Genomic DNA, 13,916 nt, shown 5'->3' on the forward strand with positions numbered 1-13,916 from the left:
CTGGTACGTGAAACATGCTCAGGCTTCTGAAGCAACAGCAGCAGCAACTAAAACCAGAAAGAAAAACTTTGGTTTATAAATAAAACTAAACTGAAGAGAAAAAGGGTCAAACTGGCGCAAATTATCTCATGAAAGAGGTATTTGCAGGGCATAATCCAGATCTACATCCCCCTGCCTTGTTTTACTGTTATCGCCTTCATTGCACAGGACTCAAAAAATCATTCTCATATGGTTGTTAAGTTTCATAAATAATGTGAAAACTGTATGCAACAAATACATCGTATTTCCAAAAAAATTATAAGAAAAGTTACATCAAATTAAAAAGTAGCTTCGTGAATGAAGGTACTGCTCTAAGTGCACTTTCCCTGCAAGTGCAGCCAGTGCCTCAGCGCTGGATATGAAGGAAAGAAAAAAACAAAACAAATTTAAAAACCCAAGTCCAGTTTCAATCAGTCGAAACTGGGCCAAGCAGAAGCCGAGTGTATTCTCGGTGCTGTCCCATCAGGGAGTCCCTATGATGCTTGTTCTTCATCCAGATAGGGTTTTGTGTCCTTGTTGTGATTGTAAACAATTCTTAGATACTTCTTTCTTTAACTGTCCTCTGATTGGCAAAACGAAGTAAATATTTATTTTAAAAGTAGAAAATGAAAATTAAACCAGAAGAAAAGAAACACAGTGAGCTTGTTGGAGTCCATAGGATCCGGTCCGGAAGAGCTCGGAAAATGTGTTCAGTGTTTTCTCCTGTTTTCAGCTGGAACTGTACCAGAGGTTGGATTGGTCGGGGAAAGGGTAGTAGAGCAAGAAAACAAGGGATGTGGAAATAGACTCTGTGGACATTTCATGTGTTTGCTTCGTCATCTGTGTCCTCTATCAATATCTTGGTGTCACGAGCCTTGGATCTGGGAAAAAACAAACAAGCAAACAAAAATACTCATTCACTGAGGGGAAGGAAGACATTACTACAATATACAGATAAGATAAATACATTCTGTCAAACATATTCCCTACACAGGTAATATCTAGGCCAGCAGACTACTATAGACATGTGGTAATTCATACTCTCCCCTCCCCCCAGGATGGGAAGATCACCCTATAAAAATACAGAGGGATGACTGATACCTTTCTGCCTCTAATGCTCATCTTTCTGATACAGCTAAATTCTGGAGGTTAACAGCGCCCTCTACTGGTTAGTTACAATACAGCAAACAAGGGACACAAAATGTAAACAAATGTTTTGAGGCTGGGAGTGAAACTAGAATAACCTTTATCATAGGCACTGACTTTTGTTTTTTTGCTGGTGGGTGCTTTTGAAGAGATATGTGTGTTGAGGAAGGGCACTCTGCCAGTTTTGGGGGGTGGCTATTTTCAGCATATTTATACATGTTTTTTCATATTCTAGTTATTGAATGTGTATCATTGGTATCTTTAATAATGATTAAATTGTTATGAACTACATAATTACATTATCATGAATTACAGTATATTAAAATCATTGCAATCACCTACAAGCTGTCTCCACTAACATCCCAGTTTAAAGACATTATGTCTCACTGTAGCTTTCTGGATGAAACTGTCAGCAATCTTATTCACATCTAGTTGCCTGGTACTGTGTTGATACACATTAAGGACAGCCACATTATTCAGTTGAGTCTGTCCCATTGATGACTGGAGATAATTTTTAAGACTTCTGAAGCTGGAGAATGAGTTCAGGATAATACAGGCACAATGAGAAGGATTCTTATAAATTTGCAGTAGTCTGGAATCATAGTACTTCCAGACCACTGCAAATGACTCCAAGATCTCTTTCTTGATGGGTAACTGCTAATTTAGGCACCATTTTGTATTTATAGTTGGGATTATATTTTGCCATGTGCATTACTTTGCATTTAATGTGGAATTTCATCTGCCATTTTGTTGCCAGTTTTGAGAGATCCCTTTGCAACTCTTTGCAGTCAGCTTTGGACTTACCTATCTTGAGTAATTTTGTATCATCTGCAAACTTTGCCACCTCACTGTTTATCCCTTTTTGCATATCATTTATGAATATGTTTAAAAGCACTGGTCCCAGGACAAGCCCCTCCGGGACACCACTATTTACCTCTCTCCATTCTGAAAATGGACCACTGATTCCTACCCTTGTTTCCTATCTTTTAACTGGAGTGCTTGGTAATGCTTTCAGGATCATCTAATAATTCTTAATTTAATTTAATGAGCCTTTTGTTATCTTAATCACCCTGCCTCTGTTTATAAACAAACTCCCTGCCCCAAGGGCAGAAGTTGTTAGCAGCACAGAACTCATCACATTCCACACTCAAGTTCTGGCTCCTGGGTGCTGAGCACCCACTATTTTTTTTTACGTTGGTGTTTGAGCCCCGGAGCACCCAGAGTCAGTGCCTATGACCTTTATACAAGGAATTCTATTCCTACAGGTATTGTATATAGATATTCACACTAAACACTGCATACAGTTACATTCCTTAGGGTATATCTTCACTAGCAACGTTAAAGCGCTGCTGCAGCAGCACTTTAACGTGGCTGTTTAGTCGCGGCACCAGTGCTAGGAGAGAGCTTTCCCAGGGCTGTAAAACCCCCCCAAAAAAACACAAAACAAAAAAACACTCCCATGAGGAGAGTAGCTCCCAGCACTGGTGCACTGTCTACACTGCCACTTTACTGCGCTGAAACTTGCAGCACTCAGCGAGAAAGTTGCAGTGCTGTAAACTGGCAGTGTAGACAAGGCCTTAGGGAATCAATCCTGCCCTCAGATGGTGGACATATACTACTGTACATATTTTTTGTTCAATCTGACACTGTGCTTCACACACACACAGAGCTTACCTTATGACATACCTTGCTTCACTGCATGTCTGAGGGATAAACTGTGCCTTACATGTGTTTATCTAAACAGAACTCTGTACCTGACGAAAGTACACTTGGTTAGTCAACCTTACTGAACAAAGCACACTGCATCAATGCTAGAGACTTGGCGTGAGAGGGTAAAAATGCCAATGTATTTATTTACTAGTTGGGTCAGTCCTCTCTTTTCAAACTATTTAGAGTTATGTCTCCAACATGGCACCTCAAACACTTATTAATAAATTAATCCCTTCAAATTTTGTTGTGCAAGAGGGCAAAGCAATACATACTGTGAAGAAAGATTAGGTCGGCGCAGGGACACGCTCAGGCTACGCTTCCACACCCTGTTCTTCTGGCGGTTTCGGACGCCATCTTCCTGGTCCATCATCTGCTCTAGTAGTGTCTGGTCATCAGCATTCATTGGTGCCACTGAGATGTCCCGGACAGCACGGAACTCGCCACAGTTGTTCAGATGCTCATTCTCCAGACGGAAGAAATTCCACACAAACCGCCTGGAAGGAGAGAGGGAAGGAGAAAAGGGAATAATATAAAAACTAAGTACCACTTTCACAGCTGTCACCAATTTTTGGCAAAGCAGTGATGCAGTCCCAAAGATGCTACTGCGTACACTTCCCTGGGATTACACATAGACCCTATGAGGGCAAGGCCCTGTAAACTGACAGGTTGGAGAGAAGTAAATGGTTGGGAAGGTGAATGACTAACAAGGAGCAACCTGCTACATTGCTTCACAGCAGTAGATTGATGGACTTCTCCAGGGAAGCAAACAGTTTTGGTGGAATCATTCATAGTTTTAACAGTGAGGATTACCCCAGCATGGCTGGTGTCAAGGTAGCCCAAGGATTATCAGTTAGGAGGAATAAATACAAATAACTCCTCCCCCCTTCCCCCTCCCCACACACAGTGAGATTCAAAAGCAAGCTGTTTTGCTCATCTCAAGCAGACATGTGATTCCTGATGTAACACTAACATGCAGACAGCATTAATGCTCTGGAAGTGCCTGATCACAGTGAGAATTCCATTTTTTAATAATTTGCAAAAGCAGAAGAGATTTGGGAAAATTTGTAAATTTAGCCTTGAAGTGACATTTCAATAATTTTTACCAGTGAAAATGCTTAAAATGTGAGCTTGCTAAATTCCCCCAACAAACTCAGGTAAGACATTGGCCCCTAGCAAATACAACAGAGTGAGGTAGAACCCAGGTCTCAGGCCTGCGTGTTTTCAGGGGTCTCTGAATCCCAGACGGGTCAGTGAAAGATTCCATAGCACTCTTTCAGCCAGCAATTTGCTCAGATTTAGTGCATATTCTGAGTCTTGGCGCTCTGTGTTTTCATCACTTTATGGCTTTTCAAACTGCAGCTCCATGAGCCTATGGAAAGCCAGGGACTTCCCCACCTTTCTGGTGTTATTGTTTGTAAAACAAAAGGAATAAACAAGCAGTTTGAAATACTGTTTAGCTGAGCCACCTTACCGGAAAACCTCAAGTGGTGCAAAGACAGTAGAGATGACGTCCCCGGCATAAGGAAAGACTTGCATGGAAGTGAGGGAGATCTGGATGGTCCAGGCAAAGCGCAGGATTACATCCTCCACAATGGCACAATAGTAATAGGCCTGAGGAGCAAAGAGTAAAATAGGACAGGTCAGCTGACATGTTCAACACAGAGCAAGAATACCTGCCAAATGACCAAGGAGAAGCAGAGCCAATCCCATCACTAACTTTCACGTTTATTGGGATTAATTCTTCAATACCATTCAATACAACCACTGATGGCTATGGGCTTAATGCAGGGAAAATATAACACAGTGCCAAGTTTAACCTCTCTTCCATCTTCCTTCTCCAGACAGAAGACTATGGGACCCTAAAATAAGCTTTTATAGTAAGGTAGAGATGATCACCAGAGCTAGACACAGGCCATATTAAGTATGATATATATGACTGTCAGTATTTAAGTCTCCCAGTTACCTAAGGCTTGTCTACACAAGAGATTTATATTGATTTAACTAAATTTGTTTTGAAACTAATTTAAATTAAATCAGTTCAGCCCTCTTGTGTGGAAACATTATCCACCAATTCCTGACCGATTTAATTTAAATCAATCTACAGCATTCTTAAGCTGAAATAAGCATCCACATAAGTGTTGCATTGACTTGACTAAATCAGTTTCTAAACCGATTTAGACAAGGGCAAACTTCCCCATATGAACCAGACCTACATTTATTTCTCTTGTTATTTATTGTTTTTACCCTGGTTCTCCTTCTGCAGCTAACGTTTGCATAGCAATCGTTTATTTACGTGTAAGAGACTTTTAAGAGTGTTTTTCACCAGGTTTTTAGTTTTATTGTACTTTTACTTGTTTTGATTTAAAACAAAACTGTCTCCAACCACAGATTCACCAGGTAGTGGAAAAAACGGTTACTTACCTTCTGTAACTGTTGTTCTTCGAGATGTGTTGTTCACGTCCATTACACATTAGGTGTGCGCGCGCTGCGTGCACGAACGTCGGAAACTTTTTCCCTCAGCGGCTCCCGTCGGGCCTGCAGGGTCTCCCCTCCCACCAGAGCGGCGCCCCGCTCTACCGTATATATATCCCTGCCGGCCCGACCCTCCCTCGGTTCCTTCTTGCCGGTGACTCCGACAGAGGGGAAGGAGGGTGGGAAGTGTAATGGACGTGAACAACACATCTCGAAGAACAACAGTTACAGAAGGTAAGTAACCGTTTTTTCTTCTTCGAGTGATTGTTCACGTCCATTACACATTAGGTGACTCACAAGCTTACCATTGGAGGAGGGTAGGAGTCAAGGAATAACTGATTGAAGCACCGCCCTGCCGACAACCGCATCCTCTCTGGTCTGATGATGGATCGCATAGTGGGCTGTGAACGTATGCACCGACGACCAGGTGGCTGCTTTGCAGATTTCCTGGAGCGGAACCTGTGCCAAGCAGGCCGCCGAGGACGCTTGGGCCCTAGTTGAGTGAGCCCTGATCTCCGGGGCTGGTACGTTGGCGAGCTTGTAGCACGTGCGTATGCAAAGCACAATCCATGCCGACACGCGTTGCGTCGAAATAGGTTGGCCTCTCATTCGCTCCGCAACGGCAATAAACAGCTGAGTCGATTTGCGGAATGGCCTGGTGCGGTCTAGATAAAACGCCAAGGCCCGACGGACATCCAGGGTATGCAGGCTGCGGTCCGTATGGGGCTTGGGGAAGAACACCGGTAAACAAATGTCCTGCCCCATATGAAAGTGCGTGACCACTTTTGGAAGGAATTTGGGGTGCGGCCTCAGTTGCACCTTATCCTTATAAAAAAATGTATAAGGAGGTTCCGAAGTGAGGGCTCTCAATTCCGATACCCTCCTAGCCGATGTGATGGCCACGAGAAACGCTACCTTCCATGAGAGGTGCAGGAGGGAGCAAGAGGCTAGGGGTTCAAAGGGCGGCCCCATGAGCTTAGTGAGGACCAGGTTGAGGTTCCACGCGGGGACCGGTGGGCACGAGTAGGGAAACACCCTCTCCAACCCCTTGAGGAATCGGACTACTGTGGGGTTGGAGAACACCGAAACCCCCAACTCCCCAGGGTGGAACGCCGATATGGCAGCCAGATGCACCTTAATTGAGGCGGGGGCGTGCCCTTGATGCTTGAGGTGTAGCAAGTAGTCTAGAATTGATGGGATTGAGGCCTGCAGAGGCTGGATGTGGTGAGGCTCACACCAGTGGGAGAACCGTTTACATTTGGCAAGGTAGGTCGCTCTTGTGGAGGGCTTTCTACTACCAAGGAGGACTTGCTGGACCTCATGAGAGCACCCGTGCTCCCTATCGTTTAGCCAGAGAGAAACCATGCCGTGAGATGTAGCGACGGTAGGTTCGGGTGGAGCAGGCGACCTCGGTCTTTTGTGATGAGGTCGTGATGGAGGGGGAGGGTTATCGGAGTGGACACGGACAGTTCCAACAGGGACGTGAACCAGTGCTGATGTGGCCACGCCGGGGCAATAAGGATGATTGTTGCCTTGCCCCTGCGGGTTTTGAGGAGGACCCTGTGGATGAGTGGGAATGGGGGGAAGGCATACCCCAGGCTCCCACCCCACGGGATTGCGAAGGCATCTGCCAATGAGCCCGGACTGCGGTTCTGGAATGAACAAAACTGGGGGCATTGGCTGTTGTCCTCGGTGGCGAAGAGATCCACCTGGGGAAACCCCCACCTCCGGAAGATTGAACGCAGGACGTCCTGCTTCAACGTCCACTCGTGCATGAGATAGGACCGGCTGAGGTGGTCCGCTAGTCCGTTTTGGACCCCCGGGAGAGATGTCGCTAGTAAATGGACTGAATGGGCTATGCAAAAGTCCCAGAGGCGGGGTGCCTCGTGACAGAGGGGAGAGGACCAGGACCCGCCCTGTTTGTTTATGTAGAACATGGCGGTAGTGTTGTCCGTCAGAACCGACACGCTGTGGCCTCTTATGGTAGCGTGAAAGGTTTGGCAGGCGAGGCGAACCGCCCTTAGCTCCTTCAGGTTGATATGAAGCAACTGTTCTTCCCTGGACCACAAGCCCTGAGTGCGCAGGTCCCCCAGGTGCGCCCCCCAACCCAGGTCTGACGCGTCTGTTACTAACGTCAGAACGGGCTGTGGGGCGGCAAAAGGGACTCCCGCGCAAACCTGCTGCCGATCGAGCCACCAACGGAGGGCGTTCGACACCCGAGACGGGATAGTCACGACCAGGTCTAAGGGGTCTCTGTTGGGGCGATATGCTTGGGCCAGCCACAACTGCAGCGGCCTGAGTCTGAGGCGGGCGTGTCCGACTACGTGGGTGCAGGCCGCCATGTGCCCCAAGAGTTGTAAGCAACATCTGGCCGTGGTCGTGGGGAATTGCTGGATGGAGCTCACGGCCTTCTGAATGGCCAGGAACCTCGACACGGGGAGACTCGCCCGTGCCGCCACTGAGTCCAGGACTGCCCCTATGAAGTCCAGTCTCTGCGTAGGGACCAGTGATGATTTGGGTACATTGACCAGTAGACCGAGTTCGTGGAACACCTGTAGCGTCAATGCCACATGGGAGCGAACCTCGGCCTCCGACCGGCCCGCTAGGAGCCAGTCGTCCAGGTATGGGTAGATGCGCATCCTTCTTTTTCGAAGAAAAGCTGCTACCACGGACATGCATTTCGTGAATACGCACGGGGCTGTTGCCAGGCCGAAGGGCAAAACTGTAAATTGGAAATGGCGCTGGCTGACAGTGAAGCGCAGGAACCGCCGGTGGGCCGGTCGGATAGCGATGTGAAAATCGGCATCTTTCATATCGAGGGCAGCGTACCAATCCCCCGGATCCAGGGATGGAATGATGGTACCAAGGGAGACCATACGGAAACGTGGTTTGAGCAAGTATTTGTTTAGCTTGCGTAGGTCCAGAATAGGACGAAGGCCCCCTTTTGCTTTGGGAATGAGGAAGTATCTTGAATAGAACCCTTTCCCTTTGAGGTCCGGAGGAACCTCTTCCACCGCTCCTACTGTGAGGAGGGCCTGCACCTCTTGCAAGAGGAGTTGCTCGTGAGAGGGGTCCCTGAAGAGGGACGGGGTCGGGGGGTGGGAGGGAGGGGGCAAGGAGAACTGAAGGGTGTATCCTGCCTCCACCGTGCGCAGGACCCAGCGGTCCGATGTTATACGTGACCAAGCACGGTAAAAACGGGACAGGCGGTCCCTGAAACACAGGGGGGGATCCGGAATAGAGGTTGGTACACTGTCCTTGATCGCAGCTTCAAAACCCTTGTTTGTTTCCCGGCTGCGGTTTGTTTTGGCCCTGATTTTGGCCTTGGTTGGGCGTGTTGTTGCGTCTACGCCTGTTATCCCTGCCCCTCCTGCGGTACGGCTCCTGTCTAGGACGAGGGTGGTATTGCCTCTGCGGAGGTTGGGGCTTGAAGGGCTTCCTCTGCGTCACTGGGGTGTGCATCCCCAACGACTTGAGGGTAGCTCGAGAGTCCTTAAGACTGTGTAGTCTGGCATCCGTTTGGTCCGAAAACAAGCCTGAACCCTCGAACGGAAGGTCTTGGAGGGTGTTTTGCACCTCTGGGGGAAGGCGGGAAGCCTGCAGCCATGCCGAGCTTCTCATTACCACTCCTGACGCAATTGTCCTAGCGGCTGCGTCAGCGGAGTCAAGTGAGGCCTGTAAGGAGGTTTTGGCCACCGCCTTCCCTTCGTCTACTAAGGCAGCAAACTCGGGTTGCGAGCCCTGAGGCAAGGCTTCCTTGAACTTGGACACCGATGCCCAGGAGTTGAAATTGTGCCTGTTCAGGATCGCTTGTTGGTTCGCGATCCGCAGCTGGAGGCCTCCGGACGAGTAGACCTTTCTCCCAAATAAGTCCAAGCGTTTTGCCTCCTTGGCCTTGGGGGCCGGGGCCTGTTGGCCATGTCGCTCCCGTTCGTTGACCGCGGAGACGACCAGCGAACATGGGGTTGGATGGGAGAATAGGAAATCAAACCCCTTGGATGGGGCGAAGTATTTCCTCTCTACGCCCTTTGCCGTAGGCGCCGCGGAGGCTGGTGTTTGCCATACAGTCTTGTAATTAGATTGGACCGTTTTTATGAGCGGGAGCGCAATTCCTGGAGGGGCCCTCCGGGCTTAGAATGTCGACCATAGGGTCTTCCTGCTCTACGGTTTCCTCTGCCTGCAACCCCAAATTGAGGGCTACTCGGCGGAGCAGGTCCTGGTGTGCCCGATGGTCAATCGGGGGAGGACCGGACACTGTTGTGCCCGCCACGGCTTCGTCAGGTGAGGAGGAGGAGGTCATGGCCTTTTGTGCGTCCTCTTCCTCCTGTAACTCCTCATCAGCAGGGCGCTCCTCCGGAGTGCGTTCTCTGACGTGGGCCTGAGACGGTGCCGGGCTCGGTGCCGAGTCGGCCCTTTCCCTTTCTGGCGGCCTGGATACCGTGGACTCCCTGCGGGAGGGTGGGCGCCACCGTGGGGAGCGGGACCGGTGTCCTGAGGGGCCCGATCTCGAGGTTCTGGACAGGGGGCCTTGTTGATGGTAGGCCCAAGGGGTCCAGAATGGCCATTGCCCTGGGTGGCCCCACTGTGGTTGCCAAGAGGCTTCGTGCTCCCTACTGGCCTGCGCTCTGTGGGCATATTTGCTGGAATGGCCCGAGTCCACCTCCGAAACTATGGACGGTGATCTAGAGGGCCACGGCGGTGCCGTGGGGCGGTGCCGTGGGGCGGTGCCGGTCCGGGGTTGGAGAGCGGTGCCTTCGGGACCGGGAGTAGCGCCGTGCCGACCTGGACCTGGATCGGTACCGGTGGCCCCGGGAGCGGCTGCGGGAGGACGGTCTCAGGGATCGCGCGACCGACACGTCCCGGTGCCTGCTCGAGCAGGGCTGCTGGGCCGGTGCCTCGCGTCTGCTGGGGCACGACGGTTGTGCGGCCCGCTGCACGGAGGGAAGCAGGGAGTCCACCGAGGCGGAGGTCGACCGGGATTGGCGCCGCGAACGGTGCTGAGATGGCGACCGTGATGGGCGCATCATCGCCGGCTTGCCTTTGGACGGCAGTCTCGGCGGAATGTCCTTAGCGCGGAGGGTGCCTTCAGCGGACAATTCAATGAGGTCCTTTGCTGCCTCAAATGTGTCCGGGGTGGAGGGCTGTTCCAACAGTTCCTCCAGCCCTTTCTCCTTACTCGACGCGCCTATCCCAGGGCTCGACGGGCCTTTCGGCGCCGGAGCCACTGGCACCGGGATCTGTGTTGGGACCGCAACGGCTTTAGTGGCACTTGCGGTCTTCGCGGGCGCTACCCTCTTGTGCGGGGAGCGTCCTCGGGCCTTGGGTTGGCCCTTCGGCTTAGCCGGTGAAGAGGACCGGTGCCGGGGGTGTTCCCTCTGAGCCGGTGCCGTAGGCTTAGGTTGCCCCGCCGGCATCGGATCCCGAACCGATGCCGGGGCACTCCGCACCGAGGTTGACGGTGCCGTAGAAGTGGAGGGCTGTAACGCCGACTCCATGAGCAGCTGCTTAAGGCGAAAGTCTCTCTCTTTCTTAGTCCTGGGCTTGAAAGCCTTACAGATCTTGCAGCGCTCCTTTTGGTGTGCTTCCCCCAGGCAACGGAGACACGATTCGTGTGGATCACTCAATGGCATAGGCTTGCGGCACGTGGCACAAGCCTTGAAGCCTTGGGTGTGCGGCATGCCCCGCCGCCCAGGGCCGGTGCCGGGGTTAGCCAAACACCTAACACAAAGAGTTTAAGCCTTTGTAAAGAACTGATAACTGCTAGCTTAACACTAACTACTAACTACTAACGAACTGATAACTGTAACACTAATTACTATGCTAAGGGACACTCTCAGATGAGAGACAGAGTTGTTCCAACGTCGCCAGGGACGGTAAGAAGGAACTGAGGGAGGGTCGGGCCGGCAGGGATATATATACGCTAGAGCGGGGCGCCGCTCTGGCGGGAGGGGAGACCCTGCAGGCCCGACGGGAGCCGCTGAGGGAAAAAGTTTCCGACGTTCGTGCACGCGGCGCGCGCACACCTAATGTGTAATGGACGTGAACAATCACTCGAAGAAGAACAGAGAAATACTGAAAAGATTTCTTACAAATATAACACCTCAGCATTTCTTACATCAGGTTGCAATAGCTGCATGAGCACCTACAAAGACCAGATTAAAAAACAGATTTTTGGGAGTCCCTAAAGTGCTCATTTCAAAATTTAAGGAAAGGGCTTTAATTTTTTTTTTTTATTAGAAGTTTAAAAATTTTTCTGAACCACTTCAAATCTTTTATTCCTTTATATTTTAAGATGTTCTTAAGACAAATTACATACAGGCCTTGATCCTCAACGTACCCAAGTACCTAATATAACGGCTGTATTCTACTTGTGGGATTACCTTCATATCACCCTTTGCTCTAACCACCTGTAATATTCAGGAATCATGGTGAAAGATCAACAGCTCTTTGTGGCGTTGCAAGAGCTGCTAATGTGGCCATGCCAATGCGTTTGCAGCTGACAGTGTAAAAACTCGGCAGCGTTTTTCCTGCTGCGGTCTCCGAAGGCTGGTTTAACTCCCAGCGCTCTACATCTGCAAGTGTAGCCATGCCCTCTGTCTTATCGAGGGCGGATAATTTATGAATTTACCCTGTATAAGCTTTATACAGAGTAAAACAGATTTGTTTGGGGTTTGGATCCCATTCGGAACTGGGTGTCTGGGTGCTGGAGACAGGTAACCTGCTGAGCTGTTTTCAAGTTAAGTCTGCAGCTTTGGGGGCATGGACCAGACCCTAGGTCTGTGTTGCAGCAGGCTAGCATGTCTGCCTCAATAAGATAGGATTCTGGAAGTCCCAAGCTGGCAGGGAAAACGGGCTCAGAGGTAATTTCAGCATGTCAGGTGACAGTCCCAAGGGGGTCTTTCTGACTGAACCCGTCACAATGGATATTACTTTGCTATCTGTATTACTAAAATATAGTATATGCCTCTTACAGCTTTCAACATAGGCACTGGCTTCCTCTGGGCCTGGGCCCTGCCCCCAACTGCCTCCTTCCCCAAAGTCCCCACCCAGTTCCACCTCTTCCCACCCCTGCTCCGCCCCCCACTCCTTCTCCCAAGTGCCCACCCTGCCCCTTCCCGCCCATTTCCACCCCCTCCCCTGAGCATGCCCCCCCAGGCGCCTCCTACATGCCGCGAAACAGCTGACTGCGGCAGGCGGTAGGCGCTGGGAGGAAGGAGGAGAAGTTGATCGGTGGGGCTGCTGGCGGGCGGGAGGCACTGGGGGGGCAGGGGAGTGGAGAAGCTGGCTGCCAACGGGTGCTAAACACCAGTTAATTTTTTTTCCCCATGAGTGCTCCAGTCCTGGGGCACCCAGAGAGTCAGCGCCTATGGCTTTCAATAATCTTAATAAGGATGGGACTTTCTCTTTGGTAATGGACAGATTATACAATCAGAACTTCTGACACACTGAATTTAAGACAGTCCAGTGGCAGTCAGAATTTACCTTTAATCCAAAGTGTTTTGTTAAAACATTGGCAGACCCTCCCCAAAATGACAAAAGGCTGCGTACTCACTTTCTGTGGGTAGACGATCTCTTCCCGAAGGAAGGTATTTTCACCAGCATTCTTGTCAAAGAGACCCCAGTCCATCTTCAGGTCCCAAATAAGGGTGTAGCAGGAGCTGATTAAATAGAAGACAATCCACAGGTAGAAGAACACTTGGGTGTCACTGTGGTTTTGAGCTGCAAGAGAGAAACAACAGCATGATGCTGCATAATTTTAAACATTTCTTATAGCAGCACCAAAATTGTCCACCAAAACTCCGCATGACCGATGGTAGTTCCCCTTTTAACCAAGCTCCCTGTCCCACCAGGCTAAATAAACTCTCTGAAAGCCTTATCAGAGATACCTTTAAGTTACAGTTTGAATTCCTCCTCAAGCTCACTTCAATATGTTGTGCTTGATATGGAAATAATTGTTTAAATTTGCCTTATTTGGGAAACTTGCTAGTTTGTAGGCATATTTTTGTAAACGAGTTATTTCTCTCACTCCAGCATAGGACTGACTATATTGCTTCCTGCTGTATTCTCTTACCTTTTATATTTGTCACACTCTTAATACTTAGGGAAGAAAAAAAAAATGTACTGTTTATTTTCTTTTTGAATTAGAACCTAAATTTGGGCCCATAAAGAGTTCATAAAAATAAAACATGTTATATTGGATTGTACAGCTGAGACTTTTGCCTCATCTTGCTATCAGGTGTCATTCTGCACAGTGACTGCAATTGCTTATTAATTGATTCTTTACTAACAAACCCAATAAAAATCTTCCCAATACAAAAGCGACTCTACAATAATATAACAAACTGTGGTGGTGCATTTTCCAGGTATGTGGCTTTAAAACAATAAAAATTCCTAGAGCTGCCTCCTGATCACAAAAACGGCAATAGCTCGATTTGTCCTCTTTCTTCTTTTCATTTTAATAATTATGATAGAAATGTAATGTGTATATATGTGAGGTAACAATAAAATTAATAGGGGTGAAAATGAGAGGCATAGTGTAATAGTACATTCATTCCATTATGCCTTTCAGA

At 49.1% G+C, this 13,916-nt stretch overlaps 1 protein-coding gene across 2 annotated transcripts in view; it reads right to left on the bottom strand.

Annotated features, from left to right (window-relative positions):
* Positions 1 to 624: 624 nt before the first annotated feature.
* Positions 625 to 13,916, bottom strand: part of XPR1 (xenotropic and polytropic retrovirus receptor 1) — a 238,074-nt gene continuing 224,782 nt past the window's right edge. Inside the window, exons 12-15 of one of the 2 annotated variants that reach the window (XM_065409103.1) lie at positions 12,899 to 13,057; positions 4,346 to 4,485; positions 3,147 to 3,368; positions 625 to 899 (exon numbers count right to left, since the gene is read on the bottom strand). In XM_065409103.1, the coding sequence (XP_065265175.1) occupies positions 839 to 899; positions 3,147 to 3,368; positions 4,346 to 4,485; positions 12,899 to 13,057 (582 nt within the window). In that variant the 3' untranslated portion in view covers positions 625 to 838. Of the gene's footprint in view, positions 900 to 3,146; positions 3,369 to 4,345; positions 4,486 to 12,898; positions 13,066 to 13,916 lie in introns of both variants that reach the window. The other variant, XM_065409102.1, reaches the window with a different exon arrangement.

The sequence above is a fragment of the Emys orbicularis genome, chromosome 8, assembly GCF_028017835.1.
Source record: "Emys orbicularis isolate rEmyOrb1 chromosome 8, rEmyOrb1.hap1, whole genome shotgun sequence".
NCBI classification, from domain to species: Eukaryota; Metazoa; Chordata; order Testudines; family Emydidae; genus Emys; species Emys orbicularis.